We start from the raw sequence: 13,513 nt of genomic DNA, 5'->3' as shown, positions 1-13,513 counted from the left end.
TAGCATTTTTCTGGGTACAGTCCTTTATATCCTTGCTTAGATTTATTCCTAGATATTTGATTCTTTTAGTTGCTATTGTGAATGGAAATTTTTTCTTGATTTCTTATTCTAATTATTCATTGCTTGTGTATAGAAATACTATTGATTTTTTGTTTTTGACCTTATAGCTGCCACTTTTCTCAATTCATTTATTAGCTCTAAGAGCTTTGTTGGGGATTTCTCAGGATATATTTTTTGTATCTAGGATCATATCATCTACAAAGAGGAAAAGTTTTACTTCTTCTTTGCTTATTTGGATGCTGTTTATTTCTTTTTCTTTCCTAATTGCTCTGGCAAAAACTTCCAATACAATGTTATTTGGCGACAGTGGGTGTCTTTGTCTTGTTCCTATCTCAGAGGGAAAGCTTATAGTCTTTCACCTTTAAGTAAACTGTTAGCTGTTGTCTTTTCATATATGCCCTTAATCATGCTGAGGAAGTTTCCTTCTATTCTTAGTGTTCTAAGTGTTTTTATCAAGAAAGGTGTGTTATAGTTTGTCAAATGACTTTTCTGCATCGTTTGAGATGATCATATGTTTTTCTTCTTCATTCTGTTATTGTGGTATATTATATTAACTGACTTCCTTATGTTGAACCAACCTAGCATGCTGGGGATAAAGGCCACTTGATCGTGGCCTATAAATCTTTGAATATGCTTTTGGATACAATTTGCTGGTATTTTGCTGATTTTTGCATCTATAGTCATAATAAATTGTAGTTTATTGTTTTCTTTCCTTGTGGTATCTTTATCTGGCTTTGGTATAAGGGTGATATTGACCTCATAGAATGAGTTAGGGAGTGTTCCTTCCTCTTCAATATTTTGGAAGAGTTTGAGCAGAACTGGAGTTAAGTCTTCTTAGAGTGTTTGGTGGAATTCCTCTGTGAAACCGTCTGATCCTGGTCTTTTCTTTATTGGTAGGTTTTTTTTATTACTGATAGTCTATTTTTTCTCCCCAAAGTGAATTAAAAGTGGTGGGTATTCCCTGTCTTTTTAGGCTTCTATCCCATCCTGGGATTGTGCTTCTTAGTTGTTTTGGAGTTCCACCGTTTATTGGGTTTGGTTGCACCCACATCTGTTTCTCAGGAGATAGACTTCCTTTCCCAGGTATTAAAGCCAGCAGGCCTTTGTCCCAGACTATCTGCCTTTATAGATTTTTATTCCTTTTTTTGTCTCATGCTACATTTGCCTGGAGGGCAAATTTTGGGAAAAGAGGGACCCCCAGAGAGGACTTTCCTAAATCAGTCTTTCCCAGCCAAAACAGGACCAGGCACCTATGAAGGGCATGCAGACTGGCTCCAAAATACCCTGGGGAGAGGATCAGGAAGGGGGCCAAAATCTCCAACAGCTCCCAGCAGCTGAACTTTCCTGACCTGCCCAGGAAATGGAGCCCTTCAACTAACTGTCTCCTGCAGCACTGAGGAAGTGCTGGTCTTTAATTCTCCACCACCACTGCCCCTCTCTGGGGAGCTTTGAAACAAAGATTGCTGCCACCTTTGCTAGGGTGGAGTTGAAAGAATACTGCCCTCAAAGCTGGGAACCAGTGATCTGAATTCACTAGAAAAAGCTGTGATCAGTGATTGACCATGCCCGCCCCTGTTCTTGGAGAAGAGGATTATTATGTCCCTTTCTGCCACCAGTGAACTAGCCAAGGACTGACACAGTGGCCTGCTGTGAGAGTCAGGGATGGGCACTGTAGTGCTGCACAGAGAGCAATTTTCAGCTCTTTACTGTAATTTATCTGGCCTCTGGTGTTTCAAAATAATTGTTTTAGATAGCTCGTGCTTGTTTAATAGTTGTTTTAGTGGGAAGACTAAGTCCTGGACTCCCTGTTCCATCTCCCCTGGAACTTTTACTGGAGGTTTTTGTAGATGGTCTTCATCAAGTTAAAGAACTTCCCTTTATTCCTAATTTGTTGAGAATTTTTTTTTATCATAAATGCACTGTTAAACTGGTGTGTTATTTTGATTGATTTTTAAAAATGAACCAACCTCACATTCTTATGAATAAATCCCACTTGGTAATAATATGCTATTCTTTTTGTATCTTTGTGGATTTGATTTTCTAATATTTTATTAAGGACTTTTCTATCTATGTTTTTAATGATACTGGGCTGTAATTTTATTTTCTTGTACTGTCTTTGGTTTTGCTATAAGGATAATGCTGCCCTCTTAAAATGAGATGGGGAGTATTCTAGTTTCAACACAAGAGTGTATAGAATTAGCATTATTTATTTTTATATATTTGGTAGATTTGTCCAGTGAAATGATCTGGAACTGGAGAGTTCTGTTTTGGATGGTTTTAAAGCATGAATTCAACTGATCTAATAGGTATAGACATGCAAGTTACTTATTTTATCATGAGTTCCTTTTGGTAGTTTGTGATTTTCAAGTCATTGGCTAATTTCATCCAAGTTGCTTAATTTATATACATAGAATTGTTCATAGTGTTTCCTTATTATCCTTCAAATTCCTGAGAGGTCTATATGATAGCCTTCCTTTCATTACTGATGTCAGTAAATTGTGTTTTCTCACTTTTGTATTTTGTCAGTCTTGCTAGAAATTTATCAATTTTATTGATTTTTTTAAAGTAGCAACCTTGGTTTCATTGATTTTTCTCTATCGCTTTTCTCTTTTCAATGTTATTGATATCGTCTTTTTATTCTATTTTTTCCTGACTTGTTTATTTCCCAAAATTGGTGGAGTTTTCCACTATTACTTTTAATTTTTTTGTTTGTTGTTTTATAGTCTTTCTTCCCTTGTTCTGGGAACCCAATGATCAAATGCCCCTGAGGCTCTGTCATTTTTTGAATCTTCTTTCTCTCTGTTATTCAGATTGGATAATTTCTATTGATCTGTCTTCATGTTCACAGAGTCTTTCCTCTGTAATCTAAATTCTGTATTGCACTCATTCACTGATCTTTTTTAAAAAGTCAGTCATTGTGTTTTTCATTTCTAAAATGTCCATTTGGTTCTTCTTTAGGGTTTGAATTTCTCTGCTGAGAATTATTACTTTCCATTTATTTCAAGTGCATTTACTTTTATTTATGGAACATTTCATAATAACTGGCTTAAGACTTTATAAGCTGTGTCATGCTGACACTTGTGATTGTTGATTAACTTTTCTCATGTAAGTTGAAATTTTCCTGACCCTTCATGTGCTGTGTAATATTGGAATATAATCTAGGCATTTTGAATACTATGTTATTAGACTCTGGATCTTGTTTAAATCCTATGAAGAATGTTGATTTTGTTTTAGCAGTCATTTAAACTACTTAGGTTCAGGTCACAAATTTCAACAAGCCTCTGAGAACTGTAGTTCAATGTCAAGGCTGTTTGCAAAGACTTTACAGTGCTCTTCAGATCACCACGTACCACCAGTAGCTAGTCTGGAACCTGGGTTGTTGTCTGACCTGACAGTGGTATTGTGTGGTTAGTTTTAGTTAGGCATGTGCCATTTGGGGGTAAGTCTAGGCATTCATAAACAACTTTACAGATTCAGTTTCTCAAGCTCCTTCTTCTTCATGATCTCCCTGGTTCTTTAGGACTTCCCTTTTCCATTTTTCCTTTCAGAGTGTTATTCCACTCCTCTGCTCATTTCCTGTGGCTGCACCAGGGTGCAGGGCCATGTGGCATAACAGACAGACAAAAAATAAAACAGCCACCAGCATTTGTCCACTTTCATGAAGTCTCCAGATCCTTTGAAAGTTTCCCCTTTGTTCTAGTTTGCTAGCTGCTGGAATGCAATATACCAGAAACGGAATGGCTTTTAAAAGGGAGAATTTAATGAGTTGCTAGTTTACAGTTCTAAGGCCAAGAAAATGTCCCAATTACAACAAGTCTATAGAAATGTCCAATCAAAGGCATCCAGGGAAAGATACCTTGGTTCAAGAAGGCCGATGAAGTTCAGGGTTTCTTTCTCATCTGGAAAGGCACATGGTGAACACGGTCAGGGTTCCTCTCTCATCTGGAAGGGCACATGGTGAACATGGAGTCATCTGCTAGTTTCTTCTCCTGTCTTCCTGTTTCATGAAGCTCCCCGGGAGGCATTTTCCTTCTTCATCTCCAGAGGTCACTGGCTGGTGGACTCTGCTTCTCATGGCTATGTTGTTCTCCTCTGCTCTCTCTGAATCTCTCTCTCCAAAATGTTTCCTTTTTTATAGGACTTCAGAAACTAATCAAGACCCACTCAAATGGGTGGAGACAAGACAGTTTAACAACCATTCTTAACTAAATCACATCAACCAGGGAGATGATCTCATTACAGTTTCATATATACAGTATTGAATAAGGATTATTCTACCTTTAAGAAGTGGGATTTATATGAAAACATGGCTTTTCTTAGGGGGCATATATCCTTTCAAACCAGCACACCCTTCCTTAGAGTTTTAGGTATCTGTGGACTGCTGAAGTCTGTGATTAGAGAAGTAAGAAAGGAAAAATAAAAAACAAAACAAAACTTGGGGATTAACCCTGCTGTCTTTGACTGTTAAGTGGCTCCATCTCCAGTCTTCATGCAAGAACTTCTGGAATGCTCTCTCTCTGTACCCTGTACTCATTTCAGAATTACAGGCTCCTGGATTTCAAGCCAGGGGATACTGGAGGATGTCAGAGTTAAAGACCTGTAAACATCAATAGAGTCTTGGTCAGAAAGATCTGATCAGCGTTACAATTTTAAGGGAAAAGCACTTCATCAATGACTCTTCTTCCAAACTCAAACCAGTTAGAGCCAAAAAAGATTTTCTTACTTTTACAACTATATAGTTCTTGGGTAGATATGGCTTCAGGAATAACTTGATTAGTTGATATTAAGACCCCTTGATGTCTTTCCTAGGTCACAAAAGAAAGTTGGAGTACTGTTACTGTTAGTTAGATTCAGTTGTCAACTTGGCCAGGTGAGCATACCTAATCTTGTTGCTGCGGACATAAGCCAACAGTACGTGAACCTCATCTATTGCCAATTACATCTGCAGTCGGCTGGGAGGCGTGTCTGCTGCAATGAGTGACGTTTGACTTAATTGGCTGGTGCTTAAATGAGAGATTGCAACGTAGCACTGCTAAGCAGCTTGCCATTCCTCATCTCAGCACTTGCAGCTCAGCCCGGGCCCTTGGAGATGGAGAAAGAAATTACCCCAGGGAAAGTTGTTGGAACCCAGGGGCCTGGAGAGAAGACCAGCAGAGACCATCCTGTGCCTTCCACGTAAGAAAGAACCTCAGTGGAAAGTTAGCTGCCTTTCCTCTGAAGAACCAACAAAATAAATCCCCTTTTATTAAAAGCCAATCCATCTCTGGTGTGTTGCATTCCCAGCAGCTAGCAAACTAGAACAGTTACCAAAAGAAAGAAAAATGATGTTGGATAACCCCCAATAATACATATCTGTATCAATTAGTTTAACACACATATTATTTTCTTCTCTTTCTTTCCCCTTTCTAGAGCTGTGTGCTTCTCACAGATAAAGCAACAGAAGGAAATGCTTGTAGAACAACTTAAAGAGAGGAAGGAGAAAATGAGATACATGAGATAGTTTAGCAGGAAGTAAACCTTTCCAGAGCAAGATGACAGGCTGCTTTTAAAAAATAATTCATCCAGAGCCCAGTCACTATAATGGCTTCTTCCTCACCCACTAGCCCTACTTCCATCCTTATGATTTCAAGCTCCTGCCTCCTTAAGAGAAAAGAGATGACTGCCAACCTAAAAGCAAAAGTGGATCAGCAAAAGTAAGAGAAAAAATTGAAAGCATAGAGGGAAGTGAGATGGGAAGATACTCTCCAGATTAGTCTCTAGCTAAAGCACTGGTCCAATGGGGATGTCCTAAAAATCTCTGGGGCCAGACACTACACCCAAAGGCTTACCATTCTGTGGACTTAGTAGACTTCACTTCTCTTTGCGGTTCTGTTGTGTGTGTGTGTGTGTGTGTGTGTGTGTGTGTGTGTGTGTGTGTGTGTGTGTGTTTGCCTGATTGAAGGGGAGAAAGCCCACTCACCTGCTTCAGGCACAAGCAGGTGCCTGAATGGTGCCATCATGGAAGTTGGGGAGGTAAGCAGAGCCCATAGCATGGATCCATCAGCAGATCAGTATCGGTATCTTTTTCTTTGTAAACAATTGTCCTATTCCTTCTCCTCCATGATCAGAGTTTCATATGCAGCTACTCAGTAGCTATCTTCTGAAGCATTAATGTTTCTATAGAAAAGGAATACCTCTGAGTCATTAGGTACATGGGCTTAGCAGAGCTGTACTGGAGCTCCTTCTCCACCTTGTACTAGCCATGTAGCCCTGAGCATGTTATTTCTCCTCATAAACAGCCAGCTCTCAGTAATCCAGATATGCAATGATGAGGCAGCTTCCTAGGCATTGGACCAAGAGTGATGTTGTAGCAAGCGGGCAGGCCTCTTCCCTCCTTCTTCTGGTTCCACTGCCTTCTCTGTAGAAAATCCCCAAACCCCCTCTCCTGACCTTCAGGAATGGGTAAAACTGCAGGTAAGTGAGATAAGTCACCTGGGATGGGGACCCTCCACTAATAGCTCACCTGCTTACCTAACCCGTTTTGCGCCTTAAACTGACCAATTGTTTGTCTTTTAACAATTGCCGGCAGCCATATGAAGTTTACTTTATCTCTAACATGTAATTCAGTCTATAAAAGCTAAGGTTGCCTTTTGTTTGGGGCTCAGACTCTCAGAGGCTACTCGGCTAAGCCTTATGGCCATAGAAAATTAACCTACTTCCAGAAACTTCGGAGCCTCAGCCTGGTTTATTCTATTTCTATATAATATTCCAGGAGGCTTAAAGCCTTGTCCCTCTTCTTGTGCGACAATGTGATCAATGTCAAAATTTCGGGAGAAAGCTGTTGGTTGATTTGTTATCATTATAGGTCATATCTTTCAAGGTGGTAATATCTTTACTGAATTGCCTATCTGGGATTTTTGGATCTGAGTTTGAGGATCAAGTTGAAAAAAAGAAAAAAGTAAAAACAACTTGCTGAAATAGAAACATAAACATTTGGGGGGTGTGGGGGGAGGAGGAGAGAGGGAGCTGAGTGAGGGGTTATCAGAACAACTCTCAGGCAGCGCTCCATCTCTCAGGAATGCATTTAGAACCGGATTCAGATCTTGCTTACTCAGAAGCTGAGACCTGCCAGAACAGGGAGTTTCTTTCCCCAGCTCAACTCAGAGCTTCATGCAAATGAATAAATTTAAATTCCTCTGCTCTGATTCAGAGTGGTGAAAAATTATTTTATGTGTTCCAAACTAAGGGAGAAGAGAAACTTTAAATATTGCTTCCTTGCAATATAATGAGGTAAGGGATGGCTTTCATAATTCTAGAAATTATGACAAGGCATCCATAAAGATGAGACAGAATCCCTGTGCGGCAGTCCTGGTAACTTAAAGAAACATTATGTAATACCCACTCATAGAAGTGTAGCAGCATTTATAGACTTCATTTAACTCCCTCATCATGGTTGGAAAATGAGCAGGCTGCATGATGGTATGTGGTGGCCTGGAACCTTTTGTGCCCAAATTTCAGGTTCCCTTAGACTGACACAGGTATTTGAGGCTGTTGGAGCTTTTCCACAGTTACTTTGTGCTTTTTAAAGAGCTTGTTTAATTTGCATTTAAAGCTCTCCCGGTTTAAAGCCAGGTCCTTGCAAAAATGTCCCAATTTACTTCAATCCCATTCTATTCAGATTTGCTCAAAGGAGTAAATTTATTGAGCAACTAATCGGTCCCATGCAGGGCCTGCCTGTAGGGAATAGTAAGATGAACTGGACCAGGATTTTAGCCACTGAAAAGTAAGTGGGTGTTTAGAAACTGCTACTGAAAGCTCCATAAGCCACAGGATCAAGGTACTATTTAAAATCATACACAGTTATATCTAACCAGACTTGATCAATTCTTTTCCGTTTACTATATATTTTACATTGTCATCTCCTTCCTTTACCCAATAATCAACAAATTCATTTATTCAGCAAATATTAATTTAGGACCTATTGTTTAGCAGGCAGAGAAGAATGCGGGGAGGAGAGCTCATCATTCTCATTGGTTTGCATAGCATGGCTTGATAGTATCAGAAACCCAAGGTGGAGCCAGAGGGTTGGGGTGGGTTGAGGTTGGGGTTGTGAACAAGGGCAATCAACAGTCTCTCTAGGTCCTCATCTGCAAATGGAAATAACAAGAATATGTATCTCACATGATTGTGCAGATTAAAGGAGCTAATGTATATAAACGATTCTGCACATTTCTCAGCACATCATAGGTATTTTACAGCTGCTATCTATCATCATCATTTCCTATTGAGAACAGAAATTCCTTGAGGTCAGGGACAGTTTCATTTTATGCATGGCAGAGTCCCAAGTACCTGATCACAAGAGTATACATGTCAATGATTAATAAATTCTAAAAGTAAAATAAAATGCTAATAAAATACTAAAGGTTAGGTGTTTTAAATCTGTTGTCCATAGCGCTGCCTGTAAGGAAGACTCGTATACGGTTAGCTTAAATACCATTTTTGTAGTACTGAATAAGGACTGGGAGTCAGGCAGAAATGAAGAGTAACAAGAAATGAGTGGATTTACATTTTAAAGAGCTAAGACAGAGCTAGCATGCAGAGGAAGCTTACTGCCATTGTAGTTTGGAGAAGAGTAGGGAGATACCCTTGCTGCAGCCACTTTGTGTCTGAGAGAAGAGGCAATGAGAGAAATATCCTTAGGGCAGGTGTGGCTTCTTAGGCCTGATACCTATGGAGCTGCTCAGGGTTCCACGCTCAGAAGGGCCCCATGCCTGGCTTAACGTTCTGCTGTCACTCTGGAAATGCTTAATAATTATTGAACAAAGGGTCCTGCATTTTCATTTTGCACTGGGCCCTGCAAATAGATTTGTGTAAATTTTGCTGTGGGAAAGGAATGCAATCCCCTTTTGGTGTTTTCATGTGAAATACTTTAAACAGCTTTCAATTATTGTGTGTGAGGAAGGTGTGGGGAAGGGGGTAGTGGTGGTAAGTAAACTTGGCTCCTTTGACTAAAACTCAGACTGGGCTAGGCCACAAGGTAGTTTAGCTTTTCCCAGAACCCATAGCGAGGGAGCAAGTCTTTCCTCTGTTCCCTCTGCCTGTGGGAGTCCCCTTGCTCCCCTCCTAGTCCAGTTCTTCTGCAAAGGGGATAGGAAATCCACAGGCAACCTCCACCCTGGGCTCATTCCATCAGCCTTGGGAAACCCAGTGCAACACTCTGCCCTCCATTCCATTATTCTGGTAAAATGTTCCATACTGAGAGAGAAGGCTCGAGCTGTTCTTCAGAGACTAAGATAAAGGAAGCAGTGTTCCTTGTAATAATGTGCAGAACATGGAGAATTTCTTACTAAAAAAGTTCAAACCCTGGAAGATGCACTTTTTCACTCCTGGGTGGATTTTGTGTAGAACCACTTTCTGTTCCTGCCACTTCAAATCCAATAGAAAGGTATCATGTCGAGAGAGAACAAAATCTGTGAGTTTGGCCCATTATCAAATGGTTTCAAGGGTCATTTTGATCTTGTCAGGATCAGCAGGTTTCCTTTCAGCAGGCCCAAAAGGGCTGACAGAAACAATAAATGGACAATTTTTAAACTTGTTGGCAAAGTCATCCTTTGCAGGCAAACTCTCCACTGTAAATAACGATGTCTAAGTCCCCCTGTCCATTTACCAAGCCACCCTCTCCAGATATGACTGGCCTCCAGCTCTCACCACCACATGCTCATCAGCTTGTCTTGCCAATAATTATGTCTACTAGTGATTTGTGTTTGTTCCTTTATCTGTGCCATAGTGCTTATACCACAAAGAACTAAACATGAGATATTCTGCAGAACACACATTCGTCTCTCATTTAGTGCCTACGTATACAATAGTTGTACTGACCTGAAACTGAGAAAAATTGCCCTTACCACCCTTCATTTTTAGGGCATCCATGATAGTTTAGAGGACTCCCTATCGATCACTAGCCAGCAATGATTATCTCTCACCCTCCTCTGCCACATGGACAAATGAAACCAAATTTTAATTCCAGGAGACACCTTCAAAACATAGGTGTCTAGAGTTGGTGACAGAATAGGTGAACTGAATTATAAATACAGTGTAATCTAAAGGAAAGAATTCAAACCCAAGAGACTGATTATAGGATATGCCACGCCCTGTAAAGGATTTAGACTTTTAAGAATATTAGCATTTCTTTTGTTGTAGATTTTTCCACTCATGGAAGTTAACAATTACTGTCACCTTTTGATATTGACAATGAAAATTATATACATTTTCTTCAGACATGGTATTTTAACTAAGTATTGAAATAAGGAAGCATGGATTTTGAAGCATGTATCACCTTAACTTTCTGGATCTAAATTTCCATATAAAAACTTTCTTCGAGCCTTGTTTAAATTCCCCAATTCCAAGGTAGAATTGGCTGATTGGGACTACAATACCCCTTATATTGAGGTCAGTTTGGTATGAATAGCTGTGAGTAAAGACCACTTTATAAGACAGTTAGAAATCTATAATCCAAGTATTATAGTGGTACCTACAGAAGTCAAATTAAAAGGAGGGGGCAGGGAAGACCTGTAGGTAATGCTTCTTATTTCAATTAGACATTGGTGCAAGCCAGCATTTCCAAGCTCTGTTTAGTAGAACATTCACTCCACAGAATGTTAATAAGTATTACATTAAATAAATAAAGACCCCTATGGTAAGATAAATTTAAGATTCTCGAGTTAAATAAAGTCAAAGACTGTGTGATTGTGAAAACTTTGTGTCTAATGCTCCTTTTATTCAGGGTATGGGCAGATGAGTAAAAAATATGGATAAAAATAAATAATAGGGGGGATAAGGAATAAAATAAGTTTAGTAGATGGAAATACTAGCCGTCAATGAGAGGGAGGGGTAAGCAGTATGGGATATATGAGTTTTTTCCTTTTTTCTTTTTATTTCTTTTTCTGGAGTGATGCAAATGTTTTAAAAAATGATCATGGTGATGAATACACAACTATGTGGTGACATTGTGAGTCATTGATTGTATACCACATATGAACTGTATGTGTGTGAAGATTTGTCAATAAAAATATGAAAAAAAAGTATGCCTTGGGAATTACCAATGGTGGAGGGAAAAATACTTGTCAAACTTGTTTGACCTTAGACAGTTTTTTCTGAGGATCACTTGGAGATATTATAGTTCTGGGATCCACTTTGGGAAACTTCTGTCTAGATTTCAGGGGCATGTTTTTGGAGGGGCAGGCGATGGTGAGTGGGATGGCGTGTCACTGACAGTGTTGTAATTCCCATTGAAGCACTCAGTGGTGTAGAGCTGTAGCTGTTGGGGCTGGCATCTGGGGGAACTATTTATGCTCCCCTTTCCTCATGGGACTTGTTTATGAGAGTTCAGAGATCAATCCACAGGAACTGAATAGGAGAAGCATAGGCTATAACTCCCAAATATCCAAATATATATTAGATTAATATGCTGGTATGTAGGAAATTTATAAAAAGTGCCACTTGTGATTTCTCTTCCTTTGAGAGGTGAGGAAAGAGAACAAATGTCAAATGTGTTTATACACTGTATAAAGGAAGCATAATTAAGAACCAAGCAGTGCTCCCTAAATGTGTCTGTCAGCTAGAATGCTCGAGTCCTAATGTTAACAAACTTCGACTCTACTGGAGTTTTAATGGGATAACAGCCCCCAGGGACCCAGGAATGCCCTAATGCTGCCTTGCAATCACCTTTCCACTGCCTTCTGCCATGAGATTCTGGGGAGCGTTAATACAGAATTGATACTCTGTACTGAATAAGAATAAGCCTACAGCTATCACTTTATATACAGCTACTTGAATGATGAGCTCTAGATAAAGACTTGAGACCTAAGTGAGACTTCATGCTTTCTTTTTCTTTTACAGATAGACACCCTAGGATCTTATCACCCTCCAGCTGGCTTCTCAGAAGAAGGAAGTTGAGGGATAGTAAGGAGGGACAGCAGTATGGTTGGAGAATAAACCCATACTTGGGGAACTCACAACAGCCAGCCTGAAGCAGGTGGAAAAACCAAAGGAAAGTTTGACAACTAAGTTCCAGGCCTATCCGAAATAGGCCCTAACTGCTAATGTAATGCAATAACCAAGAGGCAAATGGGCTTCTGATGATGAGACAAGGGATGTAAGTATAAGCAGAGAAGACTCTGATCACAGCCTGCTTGACTGAATTACGTATTGAGGCCTGACTCCATCCCGGCTTTCTCTGTTCATGCTGACATCTTGACCCCTAGTAAGGGCCAACCCCATGGCAAGCTCTAGCATCCCACCTGCTGTCCAGAGTTAGGGCACCTGGACCATGAGAGAATCCTGGCCTGGGACCCAGACTGGGAGATGAGAGGAGATGGTTGGGGTCCTTGCCCTTTCTTTGCCTCCTGAAAGAACCCACATGGTGTGCTTCTTTTTCTTTAGAGCAGTCAAGGGTGCAATTGAATTGACCCCAATATTTGGGTTGGAGAAGATTAGAGTAAGTCATTCCCCTCATCCCTTTATTTTTCTGTATAATTCAGGGCCCATCTGGAACAGCTGCTTTTCCATTCCCAGGCCTGATTTGGCTCTGTGTGAACTTGGCCCTGGGACCCTAGACTTGAACTGAATATTATTCAGAAAGGTCAGCTGGCCTGGTTACCTACCCTCAGGCACAATTGGATTGCCATGCAGATACAAAGCTCTTCCATTTTTAAAAATTTCTCTTCCTATTAAGAAACATTTCCTTATATCTAACCTCCTACTCTTTGACTATTCTCTTTGGAGACAGAAAACTGCTGGATATCATCTGTTGGTGAGTTGTCTGTTTGCTTAAACATTATTGATTTTACTTTCTCCAGGCTGAAAATCCAGTCTTCTTACCCTCTTTTTATATAGTCTTCCTTCCTTTCCATTATATTTGTGAGTTTTCTTAAGCTTGTCATTTAAAGTCACCTGGAGACCTTTCTAAACATGCCAAGTTGCATATCACTCTCCTGACTTCCCATATTAGAATTATCAGGGCAGTGAGGTTTGGGGGCTGAGCAAGAATTACCACTATTAAACAGTAAAAATAAATTATTAAAAATTTTTTGAAGTGTATGTCCAGCTTACACCTCTCTCTTCAGAGGTGGTTCCCTGAGGTTTATTTGGCAGTGATGTCATGTACTGGAAAATACCTGGTCCAAACGAGGCCAAACATAGTCTCTCTCCCAGAATTTGAAAATGGAACTTAGAAACAGGAAGTCAGTCTCCAAGGATAACTAGAAGTATGAGATGAGAAAAATGGAGTTACCAGATTATGACATGAAAATAGAAAAGCAGGAAAAGATGGTCTGTGTAGAGGAGACAGAATGAAGCAGATGCTTTCTGAAAGAATCTAGAGAAAAAAAAGCAGAGCATTCCAGGTTCTGGCTCTAGTCTCTGCATTATCACCTTGGAATTCCATAAGATGGTTTATGTCCTTGTGGTAAACATT

At 39.9% G+C, this 13,513-nt stretch overlaps 1 protein-coding gene across 4 annotated transcripts in view; it reads left to right on the top strand.

Annotated features, from left to right (window-relative positions):
* LOC143656990 (uncharacterized) overlaps positions 1-13,286 on the top strand; it is a 402,509-nt gene extending 389,223 nt beyond the window's left edge. For all 4 annotated transcript variants that reach the window (XR_013162690.1, XR_013162706.1, XR_013162697.1 and 1 more), the window contains one exon: positions 11,938-13,286. Coding sequence is in view for 1 of the 4 variants with exons in the window: in XM_077128840.1 (XP_076984955.1) it covers positions 11,938-11,941 (4 nt within the window). In the remaining 3 variants the exon portion in view is untranslated. The remainder of the gene's footprint in view (positions 1-11,937) is intronic.
* The last annotated feature ends 227 nt before the right edge of the window (positions 13,287-13,513 follow it).

Source organism: Tamandua tetradactyla, chromosome 15 (genome assembly GCF_023851605.1).
Source record: "Tamandua tetradactyla isolate mTamTet1 chromosome 15, mTamTet1.pri, whole genome shotgun sequence".
NCBI lineage: Eukaryota > Metazoa > Chordata > Mammalia > Pilosa > Myrmecophagidae > Tamandua > Tamandua tetradactyla.
The sequence above is the reverse complement of the archived record's forward strand: the minus strand, read 5'-3'. Positions and strand labels throughout refer to the sequence as shown.